At 42.1% G+C, this 24,068-nt stretch overlaps 1 protein-coding gene across 1 annotated transcript in view; it reads right to left on the minus strand.

Moving 5' to 3' along the window:
• Positions 1 to 24,068, minus strand: part of LOC130835938 (ATP-binding cassette sub-family C member 4-like) — a 145,440-nt gene that overhangs the window by 115,796 nt on the left and 5,576 nt on the right. Inside the window, exons 2-8 of the mRNA XM_057707836.1 lie at positions 21,695 to 21,805; positions 21,023 to 21,143; positions 10,551 to 10,775; positions 7,204 to 7,293; positions 5,964 to 6,127; positions 4,547 to 4,672; positions 3,125 to 3,374 (exon numbers count right to left, since the gene is read on the minus strand). Coding sequence (XP_057563819.1) covers positions 3,125 to 3,374; positions 4,547 to 4,672; positions 5,964 to 6,127; positions 7,204 to 7,293; positions 10,551 to 10,775; positions 21,023 to 21,143; positions 21,695 to 21,805 — 1,087 coding nt within the window. The remainder of the gene's footprint in view (positions 1 to 3,124; positions 3,375 to 4,546; positions 4,673 to 5,963; positions 6,128 to 7,203; positions 7,294 to 10,550; positions 10,776 to 21,022; positions 21,144 to 21,694; positions 21,806 to 24,068) is intronic.

Below are 24,068 nucleotides of genomic sequence, written 5' to 3' on the forward strand. Positions count from 1 at the left end.
AATTTGAGTGACTTTACGTAGAAAGTAAATAGGTACCATAAGAGGCCTAGAGAGAATCTGATATAATTTAGTACCTTAAAGAACACTGTTTTCCTGCTTTTTCAACAAAGGGTCACTGCATTTTATTTTGCCTTGAGCCCTGTAAACTATGTCGCTGGCCCTGAAAAAGGTAGATTTTTTGCTGAATCTGGGTTCTGATTATTCCATAGAGCCATCATTGCTAGGTTTATATTTAGCTCCTAGGACTTTGAATTCTGATGGCTGTATTATTCTTTGATAAAATATGGCTTCTAGATTTCTGGGGAAAAAAAGGAAACCTGCCATTAGCAGAATCCTAGTTCTGTCATTTACAAGCTATGTGAGGATGGATGAGCTATTTCACCTGTTACAGGGATCTGTTTCCTTATCTGTAAAGCGGGGACACTAATGCTTATCCTGTTCAATTGCTGTCACAATAAAATGAGATGATGTGTAAAGGCTTCAGGAGCGCCTGGACCACACAGGCAGCCCTGGCAGCAGCGACAGAAGACAGTGGCTGTGGCAGGAGCAATAACAAAACCACAGCAGCACAACACACGTGTGAAGCCTCCATCTGTACAGGTTACCATCTCACCGAGAACATCACTACGGTCCAAGGATATTCCTAAGCATCCTGTTTCAAGATGTGAAAGCCATGAAAAAGGAATTTTATTGAACTGCATGGAGCATCCCTTAACAGTGTTACTAGAAGCCTCCATCAGAAATAAACTCTGAACCAAAACTGACCCCGTATGACTGACCTGTTTTATGGGTGATAGTTTTTTATAGTATAGAAGCTTCTTCACCAAAAAAATCTCAGCTTTTATGACAAGACCCCAAAATAAAATATAATCACACCCAGAGTTATCTAATGTCTCTAGAAACCTATTCCTGGCCATCCATCACCGTGGAGAAGTAGGAACAAAAAGAATTAGATTTTTTTTTTTAAAGACATTTATTCAGCGTCATGATCAGACTATTACATTTAGCAATCAACAGCATGGGTGCAAAAAAAAAAAAAAATCTACATTAAAACCCTTTGTTGGAATGCTTTACACTTTCCACAGAACAGAAACTAAAATAACCTGTTATACAATTAGTCACAAATACAGTCGAGTTTTTGCCCATACACATGTGTATTGTCTAAAACATGTCTTCTTTGTAGCAGCTAGGACCTGTCACCACTGTGCTTGGCTGAGTTCACAAATCTGTTTTAACCTGTAGCCTCCCTGTCACTTCTCTGGCTCTCCTCTCCTGCTAAGCTTTGTTTCCTGGCAGTAATTAAAACCTTCTGCCATTGCCATAGCCACTGCTGCTGCTGGAACCGCCACAGCCACCTTGGTTTCATGGTTTGGCAAAGTATTGGCCTCCACCGCCATAGGGGCCAGAACTTCTGCCTCCAAAGTTCCCTCCTTTCATGGGTCCAAAATTTGAAGATTGATTGCTGTAATTACCAAAATCATTGTAGCTTCCACCACCTCCAAAATTGCTTCCATCATTACCAAATCCATTATAGCCATCCCCACTGCCACCATAACCACCACCACTGCGGCTGCCACCAAAGCCACCTCGACCACTGAAGTCTCCTCCATGACCAAAGTTGTCATTCCCACCAAAACCATCTCCACGACCACCACCAAAGTTTCCAGAACCACTTCGACCTCTCTGACTCGATGACGCACACTAGCCATCTCTTGCTTAGATAGGGCTTTCCTTACTTCACAGTTGTGGCCATTCACAGTGTGGTATTTCTGAATGACAATCTTGTCTACAGAGTCATGGTCATCAAAGGTTACGAAAGCGAAGCCTCTTTTTGCCACTGCCTCGGTCAGTCATGATTTCAATCACTTCAATTTTCCCATACTGTTCAAAATAATCTCTTAAGTGATGTTCCTCAGTGTCTTCTTTAATGCCACCGAGAAAAATCTTTTTCACAGTTAAGTAGGCACCAGGTCTTTGAGAATCTTCTCTTGAGACGGCCCTCTTTGGTTCCACAACTCTTCCATCCACCTTGTGTGGCCTTGCATTCATGGCCACATCCACCTCCTCCACAGTGGCACAGGTGACAAACCTGAAGCCTCTGGAGCGCTTCGTGTTTGGATCCCTCATTACCACACAGTCTGTGAGCGTTCCCCATTGCTCAGAATGGCTCCTCAGACTCTCATCGGTTGTTTCAAAGCTCAAACCTCCGATGAAGAGCTTCTGCAGCTGTTCGGGGTCTTTGGGAGACTATGACTTAGACATGACGGCAGTGGAGAGGGGAGACGTCAACGATGCTTACTCGGTGGTGTCCACGGGCAGAAAGCAGAATTAGATTTTTTATAAAGCCCAGACACTCAAGGTCATGCCCAAGTCAGCTCACAGAGCCAATTTGTCTTCATTTTAGACCTATTCACAAATACACGAATACTTGAGCACCTACTGTGTGCCAGGCCCTTGTCTTGGTGATATAAATTATTTGCCCCTGGCTATTTAGGGACAATTAGTTAGGAAAAGGACACAGTGGGTATGGTGAGAATCACATGTTTGAAAGGAAGAGGGCAGCGAGAGATAGGATTAAGCAGTAAGTGAAAACACAACAGGGATGAAAAGGCAGATCCAAAAGGCATGTTCAGACATCAACAAGCAAACTATCTATGGAGGAAAGAACCCACGTTTAAATACAGAGAACTAAGCGAAGCTGAGGCCATTCTCCCTGGCCAAGGAGCAGAGACCTCTCAGCAAGTTTTTCCCTCCCAGCCCAGAGAGGAATCCTATTCACCCCAGGACTGAACACAGTTGCTACCTAACCATGCAGGTTAGCACAGGACGTGCATTCTTTTGCTTCTTCTGCTTTTAGACATTTTAATTTCCCTGCAGGTATCACTTGTCCATCTAGAGTCCTGTGCTACTACTACTTCTGCCCATAAATGAGCAGGGAACTTACATTATTTGCAATGCATCTACCTAAAAAGACAGAGGAATACGTAAGACAGTTTGGAATGACTAACAGCTTTGGCACTGGGAGAATTAAATCTCATCTAACTGGAACACAATGACATCAAATAAAAGGAGGCATTTTACATACAATCCACCTACAACTTTAAAAAGTTATTTGTTACCAAACCTTGATTCTTCGGATGCTGACAACTGCCTCTGACACCTTCTCGATGGCCATGGGGAAGTAGAGGGTGCCTGTAAACCGCACAGCCTCGTACAGCGTCACCACCACAAACACATGGCTGGCTGTGATCACGTTGTCCAGGAGCACATTGGTGATGAAGGTGACAAAGACCATTACTTTGCTTACAGCGAAAAATGATGCCAAACTCACTCCTCTAAGGTAGGAACTTCTCAGAATCGTGGAAATTTCCTTCCTGGAAAAGAGAATAGTAAATAGGTTTTAAAAAGAAGCATCGACATCCAAGTCATGAATTCAGTGCCCTGTGTGAGTGGCCCCTTTCTAGGGAGTGGACACATTAAGATAAACCATCCCTCACATCATGCAGACACTACACAGTGCACACCCAGGGGTCTGCCCGACACAAGGACCACACCCTGCATCACCACCTCACTCTCCAACTAAATGGAGGCTTAATGTCCCATTTTTTAACATTTTGGGTCAATCAGACTGGGTTTGAACATTCATTCAACAAGCATTCGTAACCACAAGTCCTGTGCTGGGCTCCTCACTGATGACAGAACGTCACAGCCCGTCCCCTCCAGGAGCTCATGAACTTGTGGGGAAGAGACTAAGCAACCCCAAAATTGTGAGACACCAAGACATTAGACAGAGGAGCCAGCGCAGCCCCCGCGGAGCACAGAGCAGAGGCGCGTGACTCGGAGCAGTGGAGTCGGAGCAAGTCACACACACATGGAACCTGAGAAGATGAGTGGGAGTCAGTCAGGCCTGGCGGAGGCCAGAGAAGAAGGAAGGTGGGAGTGTCTTCCCAGCAGAGGGAGGGGCCCCCACAAAGGTGCAAAGTGAGAGGTGACAGGGAGCTGCGGGAGAATCCTAAGTACTCTGTGCTAGAGTATAAACACTCATCAGATATTTAAATGAAAGACAAAAAAAATCCTACAAACATAAAGCAAAGCAAAAAGAAGAGCATTTTCATGGCTCTGGAATGAAAAATACTGACTCATATAGTTTGGCCTGATACAGGTACAGCCAATCTCTATAATCTCCCCATTTGTGCTATATCAACATAAATTATAGTTTCAGTTAAATATCATCCTCTCAAATGCGAACATCTTAGAACACTGTTTATTTGGGATTTGCAGTATTAAGAAATGTTTGGAATTTCATTTCTGTGTAAATAAGAAGCATATATTTTTTTTCCTTTAAGAAGACGGCAAATGGAGGAGCAGGTTAAAATGACGTTTCCACTATTCTACTTAACCCCACTGCCACACGTGGGGGTGGGGGGGTGGAGTGGATGACATTCAAGTTCACCTTAATGTGAAAACTTAGTAAGACTTCTAAATTAAGTTAGTAAAATAGGAGGAAAAAGTACAAAAATACGGTGTTACATATATAAAAACTTACCTTCTCAAGCTGGTAATAAGGTCTGCAAATGGCTTTTCCCAAGCACACATTTTTATCGTTCTGATGCCAGTTATAACTTCGCTCAGGGTCCTGATCCTGTCGTCTGTGAAAGCTGCGGTCTTACTCCTAAAGGGACAGATGTGAGAGATGAGCTTTAGTGACCACAGCCCAGCTTTCCTTACCAGGAGCACCAGTGGCACAGCCAGAGACCAGGGATCAATGATTCCCTACAGCTCTTATAGGCTGACAACACAGGCAGGTCCTACTCAAAGTACAAATGGAGAAAGACTTCAATTAGAAGTCAACCACTCAGCCCAATTCAAGAAGTAACTTAGAGAACTTGCAGTATCAGCTAAGGAAGACCCAAAATAAGTCAGGTACAAACTCTCTGCCCAAGGAGGTCACGGTCAGGCAGGGAAGGCAGAAAGGCACCCAAATCTAACACAAAAACCATGGCTGTGCTGTAATAAAAGAGGAGCAAAGTGCTGGGGAGCAGGAAAAAAATGGGGCTGTTAATTCCGCTCAGAAAGGAGAGCAAGAAAAGCTTCAGAGACCTGGTAGCATTGGAACAGGGCCTAGAAGGATAAGGAACACGTCTCCACAGCAAAGAGACGAAAGGAAATTCCAAGTAAAGAAAAATACCACAAAGGCACATGTAGACACACACATAAAAGAACTCAACTAGCTTCAAACAGCACAACATCTCCATCACCTGACAACCTGAACAATGACCCACCTCCAACCCTATGGGACCTGCTTCAGGTCTAACTCCTCACCATCAGGCCCTTCATCACCAGCCACTCTTCTTTTTTTTTTTTTTTAATTTTTACTTTTTGCAGTGCTGCACAGCATGTGGGATCCTAGTTCCCTGACCAGGGATGGAACCTTCACGGAGTCTTAACCACTGGACCACTAGGGAAGTCCACATCCAGCTACTTTTCTATCACATACATTGCTGGGACTATGGGGCTTTATAAAGACATCATTAAGATCAGCCTTGCCCTTGGGGTGCTTATAACTTAATGGAAACACTGAATTAAAAACAAGACATGAACATTCATACCTGAAAATCGCTCTAACACAAGAATAAGAAAAGTATATGCAGCTGCAGCTGGAAATGGTCCTATAAGGTTATTACTATTTAATGTTTCAAAAACTTGGACACAGGTAAATTCTGCTTAACACTCTGCTTATTCAGGTACGGTGCTGGGAGGAGCCAGTAAATGCTGTCACCTTTCCCGCTGCAAGATCAGCCTTCAGCTTAAGGCTAGAGCCTCCACTGGCCAAGCCTGAAGGGTCTACAACACATGCAAAGAAGAGACCAGAGAAGGCATTTTAAAAAAAAATTTGGCATCAAGCAGACTGTGGATGCTACCAAATATATATTACCTAGTTTTTAAACCAGTATTTCTCTTACCGGAGTGATGAAAACAACTTCCCAATGCAGCTTTGTAAAAGCAGAAGAATAATTAAAATCGCCATCCCAGCAAGACATGATATTCCTGTTTCCATCCAGAGCAGGGCGGTCACTGCAATAGCCTGCAGCGGCCCCACCCACAGAAAGTGCAAGAACTTCGTTACCTTAAAAGAAAAAGACAAAGCTTTGTTAGGACTGTATAAAAACATAACCAATAAGGACAGAGTATGGAAACAGTCTGCTCTGAAGGAACAGACAGGAACCTAAACAGAAATGATCTCAGTGGGTTTAAAACCTGTTAAAGCAGAAATCTAAGCACCCACCCCAGATGAAGCTGTTCTGGGGCAGCACAGGGCTGGCTTCAGGGATGTCCAGGGAGAACCAGACCAGCAGCATTGGAAGAACAATGCTGATTTTGTCTACACCACAGATGAGCTCAGGGTTTCCCCCAAACTCTCTCTACCCTAAAATTCAGCTCCCATCACCCTTGGGGCTCCCCAGTACCACAGGGAAGCTTATATTATGGTACCTACCACACACTCCAGTAATTATTATACTTGTGTATCTACCTCCCTGACAGGTTGTGGCTTCTCCAGGGCAGAAACTAAGCCTTATTCATCCTTCAAACTGGGTAGAGGCCTTATTTCATGTTTGATGAATGGATAATTCAAAGAGAAGGGGTCTAGTGCAAAACAATCTGACCAATAGTTACAATGCCTGGATAATGTGATCTATTCATAAGGTACGTGTGAAAAAAAAAAGAGCGCAGTGGGATAGCAGAGAGTAGGTTGTGTCTGGCTAGGGACCACCCACTTGGCATTATTTCTCAAAGGCTTCCTATGCACCAGGCACTGTACAGGGCACAGGGGAAAGAACTATCCCTGCCCACCAGGCCTCAACATCTAGAGGAGGAGGAAGACAGTTCAGCCAGCAATACCAACACTGCGTGCCAAGACGGGCCCCTCCAGGAAGACCCTTAGGGACCCTAACCAAGCAGGGCAAGAACACTGCTGCCTGTCTATTTCCTATTAGAAAAACAAAATTCTCATCCACAGGACAACACAGATATTGTCACACCTAAGTTGCACATAGAACTGATGAGAGTTGGATAAAGAGAACCCTTATCCTATGTTCTCAACAGAATCCTGGCCAACGCCAAGTGCTGGCACCTGGCATCCCAGTAAGCTAAACCCAGAAAGAAGGGCAAGAAATGGAAAAGGATCCCTCAGGGGCAGCTTACCTGATCCAACTTGTTCACATCATTGGACAGCAGACTGACTATCTGGCCTGTGGTGGTCTTCCCCATGGCCAAGCTACTCAGGCGAAGTGCCTAAAATGAGAGGTAAACAGAGAATTGGATTCCCACAGTAATACCAAGGCACATTTAGAACATAGCAAAATGGAGTGCATTTTTCTGGGGTCTTGAGTGATGGTAGGACAAGCAGGATGACCCCTGACAGAAGGGCTCTAGGGACCCACGTTCATCCTTCAACTCCTCAGTGTGGTAGCAGCCACACCCACAATGACAGCAAAGGGAGAAATAGGAGGTTGAAGCAAAATCTTCCACCATATTTTTAAATAAATTTGGATGTGCCTAAAGTATGAAAGAATGTAGGTTTAGATTTAGGAGTCAACTAAAGTAAATTTGAACCAAATGAGGTGAGAGTGGGGAGGCTGTCTCAAGGAAAGAAAATAGGGAACTCAGACTATAAATCTGGAGTCAATCATTAATTCTGTGTGTGACATCATTTAAACACATTGGTCTTTGTTTCCTCATTCTGAAGTTAACGAGTATAATGTTCAAAACACTATTTCTGTGAGGAAACTGTGCTCCTAATGCCAGTCTGTTGACGTTTCAAAAAACAAAAAAACCCCTGTGTTGCACAATCCCTTTATTTGGTAAAAAAAAAAAAAAAAAAAAAAGTTCTGAAAAATGCCCTAGGGAGCTGAGGAACCTGAAGAGACAACCAGAAGCTGTTTCAGCAGACCACCAACTGGAGCCACTGATTCAAACCAAATACCACAGTTCATAAATCTTTTCATTTAGTCCTCAAGTTAAACAGAAAATTGAATGACCAAGTGGAAATGTAAACTAATGTAGCCGTGATGGAAAGGAGCATGGCAGTTCCTCAAAAAATTAAACATAAAATTAGCATACAGTACAGCAATACCACTTGAAAGCACAAACTTGAAAAGAATACTTGTACCCTCATGTTCACAGCAGCATATTTACAATAGCCAAAAGGTGCAAACAACTCAAATGTCCACTGACAGATGAATGGATACCCAGAATATTAGAGAGACCTATAATGGAGTGTTATTCAACCTTAAAAAAGGACTTAAATTCTGATACTTCAACAATGATGAATCTTGAAGACATTATGCTACATGACAAAAGCCAGATACAAAATGACAAACGTATGATTCCACTTATATGAGGCACCTAGAGCAGTCAGTTTCATAGAAAGAATCAGAATGGTGATGGCTGTGAGGGGAGGGGGCTGGAGTTAGTGTTTAATGGGTGCAGAGGTTCAATCTGGGAAAAAGAAAAAATGCTGAATACAAATGGTGGTGGCTGCACAACAATGTGAATATAACTAATGTCACTAAATGGTGCACTTAAAAAGGGTTAAAATAGTAAATTTTGTTGTGTATATTTTACCATATATTTAAAAAAAAAATCAAAAGTCAAAAGTGATTTTACCAAGCTGTGAAGAGGTAAATAAATGACAAGTCACTTTTGTATATGATACATCCCACAAGATCACTCAAAATTCAGCTGAAAAGAGCACTAAAATGCAGAATGGGCCATTTTAGGAAGCTGGCAGATGTGAAGCCTTAGAGATCTCCTTGAGGAGTGCCCAAGCCTGGAATACACAGCATAGACACACTGTGACTATGAGCTGAGCAGCCATTCCATCTCTAACCCCCGACCTGATTTCTCCCAGGACCAGGGATGAGGAGGTGGGGCCTGAGCATAAACCACAAATGATCAGAGGGGCCTTTCAGAGCTACTCTGCAGCACCAGCTTTTGCCCTAAGGAATCAGCCCACCTGTAACCTGCAAAGAAGAAGTGTCTTATTTCTGCACCTCAGCAAGATTCTAGACACAAGGCTGTGCAAGAGGAAATTTGTCTTTCCCATGTTTCTGGAATTTCAGGTTATGTCTATGGTTTAACTCCAGCAATTCCTCACTTCATACAGGGACAATTCTTTTAGGCAAATGAACACCTTGGGAGATATTTACATTCACACAAGCAAATGTGCCAGGTCAGACTGGATTTCCCAAAGGCAGCATTTCAAAGTGTTAGTAGGAAAAGGAAGAAAAACAACTGGACAATGGCTCACTTGCGTAGCAAACGGCAAGCTTTGACTGAACCATCACCTCAAACCTAACTTAAGGTTTCCACAGTGCAGTTCTGGTGAAATTCCCTATTTATTTATGTGAGCTAAGCACGACCTAGGAAGACAAACATCTGGCTAATTTGTGGGGAAATCTGAGTATTCATCTCCTGAATGGCAGAAGGGGCAACAGAATAAAAACAAAAACAAAAAAAAAACCGTAACGATGAACTACAATACACTTATATAAGGATTTTTTTTTTTTAAAGCAAATGGCCCAAGGCAAAGAGACATCCAAGAACAAGTTTATACAGCTCTTGACATGGTGTATCTGTGGCAATTTCTTTGTAAAGACACTTGAAGTTCTTACTTCTTTTATACTAGTTAAGACCAGGGTTAAGTATGGAATAATTTCATGGCATTTCTCAATACAAAATCACTGAACACATCCCATCAGGTCTTATTAAAGGTGCTATAATGCATACTAAAGAAAAAAGGAAATATTGTATTAAGAAAATAACTTGAATTAACGGCAACAAATTCTCTCCCAAATTACTAAAAACAATGGAAAATTTCCAGTTTTATCCCAAACATCCAACTGTTTTCTTTGATACCGTTAAAAACAATAACTATAGAATATAGTGAGTCTGTATTTGGCATGGATTCCATTTGTATTTTTCTTTAGTTAACACAATTTTACTGAATATTATTAGATGAGCGATTTAAAAATATAATAAAAAAATAAAATAAAAAATAAAGAAATAAAAATATAATCATTCCCTTTCTTAAATATGTTCGCTTCTAGATTTAATGTTATAGATTCAGTCACTGAAGTTCACTTTCAAATAAAACTTTGATGTAAATGAAGATTTTAATGAACAACAAAATTTCCATAAACACTACTATGAGATTTAAGCATGAAAACACTGAAAATCAATTTGATACTTTTGATACTTATTTTTTTTAACAGATTTCATTACAGATTTAGTGGGTTTCATGAAACAGCCTGTGGCTAAAAGTTATCAAAGGCAGCCCTGACCTGATCTCAAAACAAAACTTTTCATTATTTATTTATAAAATTTGCTTAAACAACAACAACAACAAAATTAGCTTGATGCAAGTAGCAAGCATCTCTAGTAAGGTGTAAATTATCCCAGTTACAATATTTTTAATTTACAGAGAACTTTCCCAAAATGCTTCTGATGCTTCAGGGGAGATAAATACTTTGGTACCGAGTGACACTTACCTTGTGGTAAATCATATGGCACACGGCTACTCTTAGCCTCATCCCCACACGCTGAATGTGATAGAAGTACAAGTGGTGCAGGATGGCCCAGACCAGCAGGCAGGCACTCAGCACTGTGGTGTAGATGTAGGCTTCATACAAAGTGATAGAATAGGTGGGATCATAATTTTCAAAATAATTAATAATCTTCCCCAAAAATATGGGCTGAACCACTTTGGTGCCTTCCTAAAAGAAAAAAGCCTTAATCAGAAATGCAAGCCATACCAGTTTTCCTTAACACAAGTTTTACTTTCATTATTAGCATGATAAAAAGGCATTTTGACAAAATGCTACATCCATGGCTAACTTAAAAGAAAAATACACAGATCCATTATCTCCAATAAGACAAGCAGACAATAGTTTTACCTTAAGCCACAATTTTACGTTCAAATACAATAAAGCCTTAGTACACTGTGCTTAGCACACCGGATGCTCAATAAATATCACAACCAGCACTTTAGAATGCATTTGGCACAATATCAAGTGAGTCTTGGCCTAAGATGAGTAAGGAAATCAGTGACAGAAAGGGTAAGAAATTTGCTTACATATGAAAAAGGCCTGCTGGCAGCCTGCCCCTTCCCCTTTGTCCCAGCTCAACAGAAAGTCAAGATGGTTCATGTGTGAGAGACACGCTCTCGCCATCACCTTCTGCTTTAAGAGCCTTTATGAACTGAGACACTGGCACAAACACATCCAATCTTTCCCACCTGAACTTTCCCACCTGGCCACACATCCACAGATCAAGAGAACGAAGGACAGCCTCTGCTGGAGTATCACAAAGAAACCAAGCTTTGAGAGGTTCCCAGGCTCTCAGCTCCAGGCAGCACTGCATCAATATGTCTCTACCCCTAGAAGCTGGGATGTTCCTAGGAGTCAAAAATTAAACATGGCAGGGAATTCCCTGGTGGTCCAATGATTAGCACTCAGCACTTTCACTATCATGGGCCCAGGTTCAATCCCTGGTCAGAGAACTAAGATCTTGTAAGCCTCGTAGCAAGGCCAAAAAAAGAAAAAAGAAATTAAACATGGCAAAAGCTAAGCTAAAAAATGATGTCATTTGTGGTTCTCCATCTGACATACACTGTAGGAGCTGGTATGAAAGAAATACTACTAATCATCAAATCATCTATTCCCCAAAGTGAAAATTAAAATCCTAAACATATGAGTTGGGAGGCATTGAGGCTTACCTCCTGAGTAAGACTTAGGGAAAGCAATTTGCTTTCCCAAAAATAAAGACATAGAAATAGCAACACTTGCTCACCCTGCCAAATGGCCACTCCACCCCACAACCTACTTCTTCCCTCTAGTCACCCCTTGTAAGGTACCCTTCTCCCCCATCAAGGAAAACCAAACACAGTACAAATCCAGGTCACCAAAAGTAAACACCTCTGGCCTCCACATCATTTCCTCCACAGATTTCTCAAAAGACAAAATGACTATTAAAAAATGGCACACATTAACCAGTTTGCAAGGCAGAAATAGATGTAGAGAACAAACTTATAGACACCAAGTGGGCAAAGTTGGGGGGAGGGGGTTGGGGTGGGATGAATTGGGAGATTGGAATTGCCATATATATATTACTAATAAGAAAAAAAATCAAATTGTATACTTTAAATATATATTTTTTTAAAAAGACAAAATGCCAGAAGTTTGGAAATCTTTCAGAAACTCGACTTTGAAACAAGATTTTCCTTTTAGGCAATCACTCCTTACTAAAACAGACATGATAAACAACTGACAGGTTTGCTTTTGATAGCTCTCTTCTGTCTGTCCGAAGTTGAAGAACCCACACCCAAGACGAAGGGAAGAAGAATCCAAAACTCCAAGTGTGAAACAAAACTAACATGCATTTTCTGCTCAACCGACTAGTGCCTGATCAGGATATGTACAGAAAGTTGTCCCTGTCCCTCAAATGGGTATGACACTAAACCCCAATACTTCCATCTTGCTCTACACATATGCACACACATGCTTACAGGTTCTACGAGGTAACAGAAATTTTCATTTACATTACAGAGAAGTAAGAGAACACTGTTTAGTTGAACAATTATAAGTAAGGTTATCAGTTCAGAGTAAGGTGACCAGTTCTCAAGAACACAAAGGCTCACTGTTACACTGCCAGCATGCCCAATCATTCACCCCTAGAGGCATTAAAAGCTTATGGAAGAGCCCCTCACACAGCAGACTGTAAAACAGACTTTTTATACAGTTTACTGAGATGGAAATCTGGAGGCTTACACAGAGAAGCAAGAATGTCAAACTGTACACATGTGCAATCCCAGTCCAAGTATGGCCAAGGGCAGCCCAGTGCTGCAGCCTACAAACATGGGGCTCTCAGTATTTAATAACCCAGTTGAGCAAACAGGCTCACTAGGGAATAATGCCAGTCCATGGACCAAAGCTTCCACTCCCCAGTCTGTTCTTGATCCTAACCCTCAACTAGTAAGAAATAAAACAACTGAGAAAGTACTCATTATCAAAATATTCATAACCAAATTAAAACTTTCTGGATAAGCAGGAACAAGGTCAAAAATTGCTCCCATAAATCCTTCATCTTTGCCACCAACTTATGACCCAGTGAATATCTTTCCACAAATCAGCTGAGAATATAGTTCTTACTCCTTCACGATTCTTCACAACTGTGAAACCATAAGGGATTTTTAAAGTTACCAATGTGATACAACAATGCCCATCTTTCAAGGTTCTACAAAGTCTCAGAGTCTCTGAGGAAGACTTTTTTATAGCCCTTAGTATTCAGCCTCCTGAAAGCATCTGAGTCCCACTTCTTGCTTCTCAGGGAAACTTCTTATGTGGTTAGATGCTAAATCTTCTCCAGTGGAAACAGTTTTACCTCTACATTTCTGCATGTACTTGAAATGTTTCTTGCCCATCTCCACCATGTCTGATTCATGAGAGAAATAAAACACAGGAAACAGAAACAAGCTATCAGACAAAGAAAAAAAATGCTTAGTGAAACATAAACAGAAAAGAGTTAGCTTGTGGAAAAATAAATAGTTAATTTTTAGAAATGAGGGAAAAAGTGACAAAAAGAGGAAAAGTGACAAAGGAGGAAAAGCAGTGAATCTGGGGAAATCATAACCATCAGGATTCTAGATATGGCCTCAGTCCTCTTTTACACAGTGGTCTTCATCCTGACTACACCTTAGCATGTGGGAGGGGTTAAGAGCACTCTGAATCCTGAGGGCCAGCCTCAAGAAACTGGCTTTGGTTCAACTGATTAGGGATGGAGCCTGAAGTTTCCTCTTCCTAGAAGATTCTGGATGCAGAAACTAATTCGATGTAATTTAAGCATCTGCTGACATCCTCTCCTGCATCATCATGGCATCTGAACCTTTGACCAGCTTTGAGGGACTTAAAAGGACCCCAAAGAGTTTCATCCAGAGTTCCATATTGCATATCATGCTTTCAAGAAAAACCCGATGAACCCAAACTCTTGAGACTATGACAATGAAATTAAGACTTTTCATTTGACACAGCAGGAACAATTAAATATTCAGAAAAGACTATATTTACAAAATAAAAAGGCAAAGAAAAATTTGTAAAGTTACCTCTAAAAGAGAGAGAATTAGAATGGCACTAACAAAGATATTAGCCTTCTTTAAAAATAGCCTCTTCTGTTGATTTAACTTTGAAACCATGGAAACATTATACAGAATTATAAAACATTATTTTCTAAAGCAATTCCTACAATTTCAGAGTAAAATTAAAAAAAAATACCTAAATATATACCCAATCAGTGGGTTGATAGAGCCATACAGAAAAGTACTATTAAAAGTGGTTTTGATCAAAATAATCTGAAAACACATTCCCTGTTTGATATGCCTACCTAAGCACAAAATGAACTGCAAAAAAAGCTTATATTATTTCCAGAAGTCATTACCTGTCACTATCACAAGTAATAGTGTTGATACCATCATATTTTAAAATGAATGATTATGTTGAATAGAGAACTGGGATTAGGCATAGCAGAAAAAAGAAGATGGGAGAAAAGAGATATAGATATAAGAGTAACAAGATGAAATAAAAACACAAGTGGAATCTGATTTGGAGTGGAAGTACCCACATAAACTCATGATTTGTTTACCATAAAAAATGTGTTCTACCTTTGTCCAATGAAACAGCTGAGAAATAATAACCAACCCAACACCAGCAAGCACTTCTAGAGTCCAGACTACTGTCTCTAAATATTATTTCCCACCAGAAGGAGCCAGGGCTGCTTGGAGAAATGGCTGCTTCCAGGGCTGGGGCAAAAGCTGTATAAGATGAGCTAGAAGCATCTTGTCACACAAGAAAGCAAAAAAACTAGAGTATGTACAAAAGCAATAGGACCCACAACCTGAATAGACTCCCACTGGCCAAAGATGACCAAAGGTTGGCACAAGCATAACAACTTGTTATGAACTGAAGCACATCAGAAATGCTTAAATCCATGAGCTCAAACTGATACAAAAACAAACAACAACAAAAACTCATTAGCCACAGAGGGGAACCAACTTATTATTTTGAGAACTACTTTTTAAAAAAGTGAAAAAATTTAAGAAATTTCCCTGCCTTTTCTATACATAACCCTTCCTTAGGGTTAACCAAAGAGTTCATGACAAAGTTTCTCTTTATGTAAATATTTCAGCTAATAAATGAAGAAGGTAAGAATTAGAACATCACCATTTTGTAACCACTAATGATTTAGTGGATCTTGAGCAATGCCATGAATAGCTCCTAACATCATACACACACAGACAAGACATTACCTGCCTCATAAGGGACACACACAACCCTACAAGCCCACCTCCTACAAACAGAAAAGGCGGGAGAAAAAAAAACCTAAATGAGTCAGATCAAGCTGCTAGATCTAACCACCAACCTAAGATGCCAGAGAAACATGTTACATGACACAGGGGGAGAGGCCATCAGCCAAATCCAGACTGTGGGAATATCTAGAGGATAAACAACCTGGTTTCCTCCATTTAAAAAACTAAATCAAATAGACAGCTGAGAGGGAAAGAGAGAGAGGGGTGGATGGAGATGAATAGAAAAGCAACCCATATAACTTTATTAATATGTACACCTCTTGTATACACAGGAGATACCCAGGAAAACTGAGTAACTCCCTGAGATGGCCCAAGCCACCACCTTGAATACCATCCCCAGCTGAAGACAAAAGAAAGGTGAGGGAGCACTTATGAGAGGTTAACAGAAAAAGCAGCTTAAACTAGGGTAGGGTTGCAGTTGTTATGCAGATTCAATTCTTCTTAAAGACTTCTCCACTGACAGCATTTTTCTGTGATTTAGAGCCATCCTTCTCTTTCTGGTACAGAGGGAGACACCCCTACACATGGAGATTTCCTTTATCAGTGTAAATGTCCCTCACGGAAGGGTAACTTCTACTCTGTCTTCAGAGCTTTTCCGGTGTCTATTTCTCAAAAAAAATTAGCTCAAAATAATCTTTGTGCCAAAGAGGCATATTGTGGGGTAATACATTCTGCTACTCTTCAATCCTATTCTATTTTTCTAATTTTGAAATGTTCTTATAAATCTACAGAAAAAAAAGAAAGAAACACTGAAAGAAACAGTCTACAGGAGCACAGAACTGTTGTCAAAAATAAAACACCTACTCTTGGCTCTGAGCTTTCAGTGGAGGCTGTGGTAGGAGAGGAAGTATTAAGACAGAATGCAAAGTCATCTCACACCAGTCAGAATGGCCATGATCAAAAAGTCTACAAATAATAAATGTTGGAGGGGGTATGGAGAAAAGAAACACTCCTACACTGTTGGTGTGAATGTAAATTGGTATAGCCACTATGGAAAACAGTACAGAGGTTCCTTAAAAAAGTAAAAATAGAGCTACCATGTGACCCTGCAATCCCACTCCTGGGCACATCACTGGAGAAAACCATAATTTGAAAAAATACATACACTCCTATGTTCATTGCAGTACTATTTACAATAGACAAGACATGGAAGCAACCTAAATATCCACCAACAGATGAATGGATAAAGATGTGGTATATACATACAATGGAATATTACTAGCCATGAAAAACAATGAAATAATGCTATTTGCAACAACATGGATAGACCTAGAGATTATCATACTGAGTGAAAGACAGAGAAAGATAAATATTGTATGATATCACATAATGTAATCTAAAAAAAAAAAAAGATACAAATGAATTTATTTCTAAAACAGAAAGAGACTCACAGACATAGAAAACAAACTTATGGTTACCAAACAGGAAAGGGGGGTGGGGGAGGGATAAATTAGGAGGTTGGGATTAATATTTGCACACTACTTGATATAAAATAGATAACAGAAAACCAACAAGGACCTACTGTATAGCACAGGGAACTATACTCAATATTTTTATAATAACCTATGAGGGAAAAGAATCTGAAAAAGAATATATACAAATATGTATGTATAACTGAATTTCTGTGCTCTACACCAGAAACTAACATGATACTGTAAATCAAATATACTCCAAAAAAATCAAATAAAGATCTATTGAAATCGGTTAAAAAAAAAAAAAAAAAAAAGACAAAATGCAAAGAACAATGACCTAGGAATCATAACATTTTGCTTCAGAAACCACATCAGCCTCCTGAAGTCACGTGACCCTAAGCCCATTATATGATCTCCTGCACCTCCTCGTCTTTATCCACAGAAATACTTGCCTTGTTTACCTCAGAGGAATCCTGGAACAACTAAATGAGATACGACTGCTCAAAGTGCTCTGAAACCAGCATAAAAACTAGCCTAAGCTATGATCACTTTTATTACACAGAAGTCCTGGGAAGAGATCTATTCTATTCTTAATGGCAGAGGCTGGTTTCACAAAGGGCTTGGAAAACTCACTGCTGCTCACAGGTGATCATGGTAGCAACAAGAACTCTTGAAACAGTCATTCATAAAAGCCAACTTTTCGGGACTTCCTAGGCGGCGCAGTGGTTAAGAATCCACCTGCCAACGCAAGGGACATGGGTTCGATCCCTGCCCCAGAAGATACCACATGCCATGGAGTAACTCATCCCACGCGCCACAACTATTGAGCCTGCACTTTAGAGCCCGTGAGCCACGACTATTGAGCCCATGTGCCACAGCTACTGAAGCCCATGTGCCTAGAGCACGTGCTCTGCAACAAGAAAAGTCACTACAATGAGGAGCCTGTGCACCACAGTGAAGAGTAGCCCCGACTCTCCACAACTAGAAAAAGCCCGTGTGCAGCAACGAAGACCCAACACAGCCAATAAATTAATTAATTTTTTTAAAAAGCCAACTTTCTAGACAGTAATTTAAAGTTTCACCTCCAAGCAATTTTTTTTTCAAAATTTTAACCATTATAAGTGCAATCTTTAAAAAATGAGTCACTTTCTGACTTCTTAAAGACAATGGATTTAGGTGGGAGGGGTGAATGAAATAGGTAAGGGAGATTAAGAGGTATAAACTTCTAGTTATAAAATAAATGTCACAGGGATGTAGTATACAACATTTGGAATATAGTCAATAATATTGGGGGACTTCCCTGGTGGCACAGTGGTTAAGAATCCACCTGCCAGTTTAGGGAACATGGGTTTGATCCCTGGTCTAGAAAGATCCCACATGCTGTGGAGCAACTAAGCCCATGCGTCACAACTACTGAGCCCACATACTGCAACTACTGAAGTCTGCATGCCTAGAGCCTGTGCTCTGCAACAAGAGAAGCCACTGCACTGAGAAGCCCACACACTGCAATGAAGAACCAATGCAGCTAAAAATAAATTAATAAATTTTTAAAAAATACTAATATTGAAATAGCTTTATATACAGATGGTATTGATAATTCTGTAATGTATAAAAATACTGTCACTAAGTTGTACATCTGAAATATTTTGTCAATTATACTTCAATTAAAAATTTTAATGCTACATTTAAAACTTACATATGCTTTTAAAAAAAGAAAATGGATTGAAAAGCATCACCTTCACTTATGACTCAAGGTCATCACTGTGGATATTACTAACATCTAATGGCCAATGCTATGCACTCAAGAACCAACAGGTCTGCTCTGCAGGTCCCCGTCCACTTTGCTCAGTGCTCCCTCCTCCTCTCCCTTGCTGTGTGGTCGCTCTTGGCCCACAGTATCTTTGCCACCAGCAGCCACTCCACAGCTTCCTGGGTTGAGCAGAAGTGAGGGACACTTGGAAGAAAGGGTTGGGAAATAACTGCAAAGGCCCAGTACAGCTCTTGGGGAACCAGAGTTAAGACACAAAGCCCACTGTGGAACTCAGAAGATTCTGTTTACCTCCTGCCCACCAGATGAGTTCCAAAGTGAAGATTTACACAAACATGTGCTTCCTACAGCCTCCACCTAGACCAGAGACAAGCAGCAAAAGTGGCCTTAGACAAAAGCCAAGTGACCAGGCAAGGCAAGGCCATTTCTAAGGGTCACGGGAATAGGACATAATCCCCACCCACTCCTCCCCGCTCAAGGGAAGGGACTGGGAGACCCCACATTGACACTTTGAGGTCACCCCACTTACACACCAGCAGGTGGAGACCTCATCTCTCAGAGAGGAGGCCCTGATGACCTGGGGAGGCGGCCTCTGTGTCTCTGGCCCAGACAGAGACTTCAGGCTCCTCCTCTCCATCCTGTGGGCCCTGGGCAGGCAGAGACCTGTACTCCCGCATGGTCACCTTGGAGGTGCACACAGGGGCCAGGCGTGCTGGGAACTCGCTGGCTGCTCTGTTCTAATCAGGGGTGGCCTGCAAGAGCTCCATGTTCAACATCAGCCTGGTGCTTGTTTCTCTGAGCATTAAGATTACCCCTTAATTCTCATAGGACAGAGGTTTTCATACTTCGAAATTCTAATCCTAAAAGCCTCGTGCAGGAGTGGCATCACCTGCCTTTTCCCGCTGGTGCTGCCAGTCATGCCAGGGAGGCCCCACCTGCACTGTGGGTGGTCACAGCACACTGCTTGGGAATCATGGGTAATCCATGAGGTGTTCTGTGCACTGGAGGAATTAAAAGAGGGCTGGAGGCCACAGAGGAAATGTGCTTATATTTTAGGGAATCCTGGGCTGAGTATAGATCTTCCACTATCTAAAATACAAAGACCAACCCAGCAGTATAGAAGGTCACAAAATGGGAAGAAATTGCTTCATAAAATGAATCCTTTAACCAATTAGTATTGCTACTAGTACTAGTACTGAGATGAGCCCCCACATTTGCCAGGTCCTCTACTCCCCACTTTTCTGCCACGACCACCCAACAACTAACCTCCTGAAAGTGGGGCCAAGGCTCTACCAGTTGCTGCCTTATGCAGCCCCCAGGCCTGGCCTTCCTGGACCCCCAGCAGGAAGCATTACTGGGGCTGGACAACTTTGAAATTAACACTCCACCCTTCCCTTCAGCAGTATGTACGTGATCAAAGCTCACTCAAACGTGGCACTGTGCCCCATATACGTGTACCGACCCTCTGATACAATGGCAAACCCACCTTTGTCAACAAAGGAACTCAATCTCCCAAGACCATCTGGTCACCTGTGAGCTGACAGATTCTCTGGTTTCTCCAGTTGTGTGGGACAGACTTCACCTACCCAGCTGCCCACTGCGCCCTTCAATACAACAGAGCCTTTTAAACAAGAGCCACGCCTCCCACCTGCACACCACCTGGCCCACCAATCTCACCCCCAACAAAACGTACTTATGACCACTCACCACCTTCTCCACCTAAAACAACCTTTTCATAACAACTGCATCTTCTATCCCTCCTGCTCTCAGACACTCACAGGCCGCCCATGTCCCTAAGGCAGCACTAAGGTGCCCTTAGTGAGAGAGCATGAACCACCCAGGTGGGTTTGCAGCCGACCTCCAGCAGCCGCAGCCGCAGCCAGAACAGGGAGACTGACTGGCCCTGTGCCCCCAGGTGGAACTGTCTCACTGGGGGATCTTGACCAAGAACCTTCAGGGTCATGGAGGTCCTGACCTCATGGCTTTCTGCCTTTGGTTTTCCCCTGCACATCCCCTCCTACACCCTCTGCAAATGCCAGGCTACTAAGACTCCCCCTTCAACCAGCAATCCACCCCCACAGCCAGGGACAGAATCCAGAATGGGTGGTGCTCTTAGCATTTATATCATTTACTGAACAGCAATAATGTCCTAACATGGTCTAAAATGTCTTTTCTTTTCAATGCCATCCTTCCATTACACTACATTTTAATCAGTTAAAAGACACACAGAGGTCTCCTAGAGGCCCAGTTCTTTAAGTATCTGTCCCTTCTAAAGATAAATACAACCACTGAGCTACACCATGTTTCCTAGACAAGATTTATCCTCACACCTTAAGCTACCGGCCCTCTCCCCACCCGTCCCGTCCATCTCAGTACTGACCCACATACACTGAAAAGCAATGCACTGTATGTAAAAGCTTTTACCTCAAGAAATGTAAACATTCCCAAAACTAAATAGGATTTCCAGTAACACTTCATGATTGCTTTCGTTAAAGAAGGCTTCCGCGCATCCTTCTCGGCTCTCAAAACTTCTTGATCCCAGTACCTGTGATGAGAAACAAAGCACAGTAAAGAACAGCGTGTCCCACCATAGGTAAAACAGGGGAGGTGACAGAGTGGGAGATAAGCCTTCACTACAGGGCACTATGTGGCTGCCCCATAAATGCTGGCTAATTGCTTGCAGGGCTCCTGAAAGATGAGCCCTGCAGACCCTGAAGCACGAGAAAAACACCTTTAAGGGGAAAGAGTCCCAGTCTCAGGAAACAAGTTCCTGCCAAGCTCTGCTGGAGTCACAGCACCATGAGCAGCTCAAGAGGGCAGACAGCCTCCTCCAGGGACACCACCTCCAGGGACAGAGCTCGGGGTCCAGCGCCTGGGCTGCTGGCTCCCTCCACCTCCACAGATGCACAGGAAACACAGGGCCCCCAGCCTCCAAAGTGGGCTAAGCCCGGGCTCAGCCTGAGGGGGGTGAGCGTGCAGTGTCAGGGGAAGGAGGCTCCAGAAGAGCCCGGAGGAGGCAAAAACCCCTCCAAACCTTTAGCCACACAGAGAAATTCTCACTCCTCCTTCCCCTTCTCCTCTCTGCCTGCTGCTCACCCTTGCAGCTCTCCTCCAAGGTGCCTGGAGCCATCTTCCGGAAGCACTGGGTATATGTCATCTTCTTCTAATCTCCGTTTACGACCAATTTTAAACAAGGGGTTTAGCCACCTGTTAAAAATTAAGAAAAAAGGAGTGACATATATCCAAACTACACATCTCTAATTAGATCCCTACATTCACGGGCTTTGTGATAAAAAGGCCTACATTTTAAATATACAGATACAGGAGGAAAAATTAGTTATGTGTTTACATATACAAACACCCTCTACCCTTACACACACACACACACACACACACACACACACACACACACTCCCTCTCTCTATATCCTGAAAGACCCTGGAAGAAATGACACACATGTAGCAAACTTCCAGGTCCTGGGTTTATGTTTTTTTTAACATACACAATTGCAATTTTTTTTTGCTTGTGATGAGAACTTTTAAGGTTAAGTCTCAGCAGCTTTCAAATATGCAACAGGGTATTATTAACTACAGTCACCATGCTGGACATTACATCCCCATAACTTATTTATTTTATAACTAGAAGTTTGTGCCTTTTGGCCCTCTTCACCCAGATCTTGACTTTTTAATATCCTTCTTCCCTAAAAGGAACCAAGCCTCCTTGAAGAAATGGCTGATTCCAAGGTTAGGGCAGTGAGTGTCAGCACCTGATGATGAGCTCTTTTGATTGTCATGTAAGTGCCTGACATTAAGCTTTGGAGACGTCCATTTCAAAGACTTCCATCTCCAATGAACAGAGGCCAGCTACACAACTAGATAAAGAGCCAGGCCACCCCACCCATGGAGTTCCCTTTTTTTTTTTTTAGAAAGTTCTGGTTGACCTGATAACAGACCATGTCACTGACTGCTTGCTTCTCCCTTCATGCACTTTAATTTCTGCTCTTATGTTTGAAACTCACCAATAAAAAGTGAACCTGCAAAATCCTAGACACCCCACCCTCTACACCAAAAAGGCAGAACCCCAGGTCCAAGCTCACTCACCTGCCAGTTTTCTTTCTCTTACCCAGGACCTTGCTGTGTCACCCCAAGTGTGCCCTGTACCCTCCAGGACATGTGAGGGATAAGCCTCGCCATTTCAAAGTTCCCTGATGGTCGTTGCTGAGACACATCTCACAATCATAAAAATCACAAGGGCCAGTCCAGCCACAACACTGGCTCTGGGCTTCCCTGGTGGCGCAGTGGTTAAGAATCCACCTGCCAATGCAGGGGACACGGGTTCGATCCCTGAGCTGGGAAGATCCCATATGCTGCGGAACAACTAAGCCCGTGCTCCACAACTACTGAGCCTGTGCTCTAGAGCCCGCAAGCCACAACTACTGAGCCCATGTGATGCAGTCACTGAAGCCTGCGCACCTAGAGCCTGTGCTCCTCAACAAGAGATGCCACTGCAATGAGAAGCCTGCACACTGCAAGGAAGAGCAGCCCCTGCTCACTGCAACTAGAGAAAGCCTGCACAGCAGCAATGAGGACCCAACGCAGCTGATAAATAAATTTATAAAAAAAAAAAAAAAACCACCACAACAACACTGGCTCCAAAAGGGGAATGTCTGTGGGGACTGTCATAACTAGTAGGGGCCCAGGTGAGAAGTGCCCCAGGCATTTCTAGAAATAGCATCACTATCAATAGGCAAAGACCAACAGGAAGAGAAAGTCTAAGATGGGCCTGGGACATCCTGCATCACAAAATAAGGAAGTATCAAGGAGTCATGAAGATGTGCAGAAAGGACAGAGAAGTCAGCTTGAATGGTTCCTACTAGACAAATCTGGGATACTTTCAGCATCAAAAAAAAATAAATAAATGGCAATGAATTACAACCTACTAAATAATGAAAGAATCCATGAATTCTTACTGCTACATAAACAGGAGAGAAAGGAAAGCTTTTGCAAACAAATGCAAACAAACGTAAAAGAAACAACTGAGTCAAAATTATCAATGAAAGTTAAAACTAGTGGATGAAAGTGTGATATAAAGCACGTTTACATAATCTCAAATTACCTCTCTGCAAATTGCTTATTATAAAAGGAAAAAACAGTAACTGTACAGAGGATCCCCCAAAACTGCTATTCAAAGCCATTATGCATTACTTAAATAATAATAATTAATATGCAGAGATAGCCCAAAGGTTAACACCACTTTACTGATTTTTCCAGGGTAAGGAAATTTCCAAAGCCAGAGGATAATAACCCATAAAAGCAGAGATCACATTTTATTGTGTATTCCTAGGACAATATGGGTACAGAGGAGATGCTCAAGAACTATTTGTTGAATTGATGAACATTCATGACTCATTAAAGAAGCAGTAAGAGTGACAGCTTCAGATTTTGCTCACCCTGGTAACTTGGCACCTCTA

This window comes from Hippopotamus amphibius, chromosome 14 (assembly GCF_030028045.1).
Source record: "Hippopotamus amphibius kiboko isolate mHipAmp2 chromosome 14, mHipAmp2.hap2, whole genome shotgun sequence".
Taxonomy (NCBI): domain Eukaryota; kingdom Metazoa; phylum Chordata; class Mammalia; order Artiodactyla; family Hippopotamidae; genus Hippopotamus; species Hippopotamus amphibius.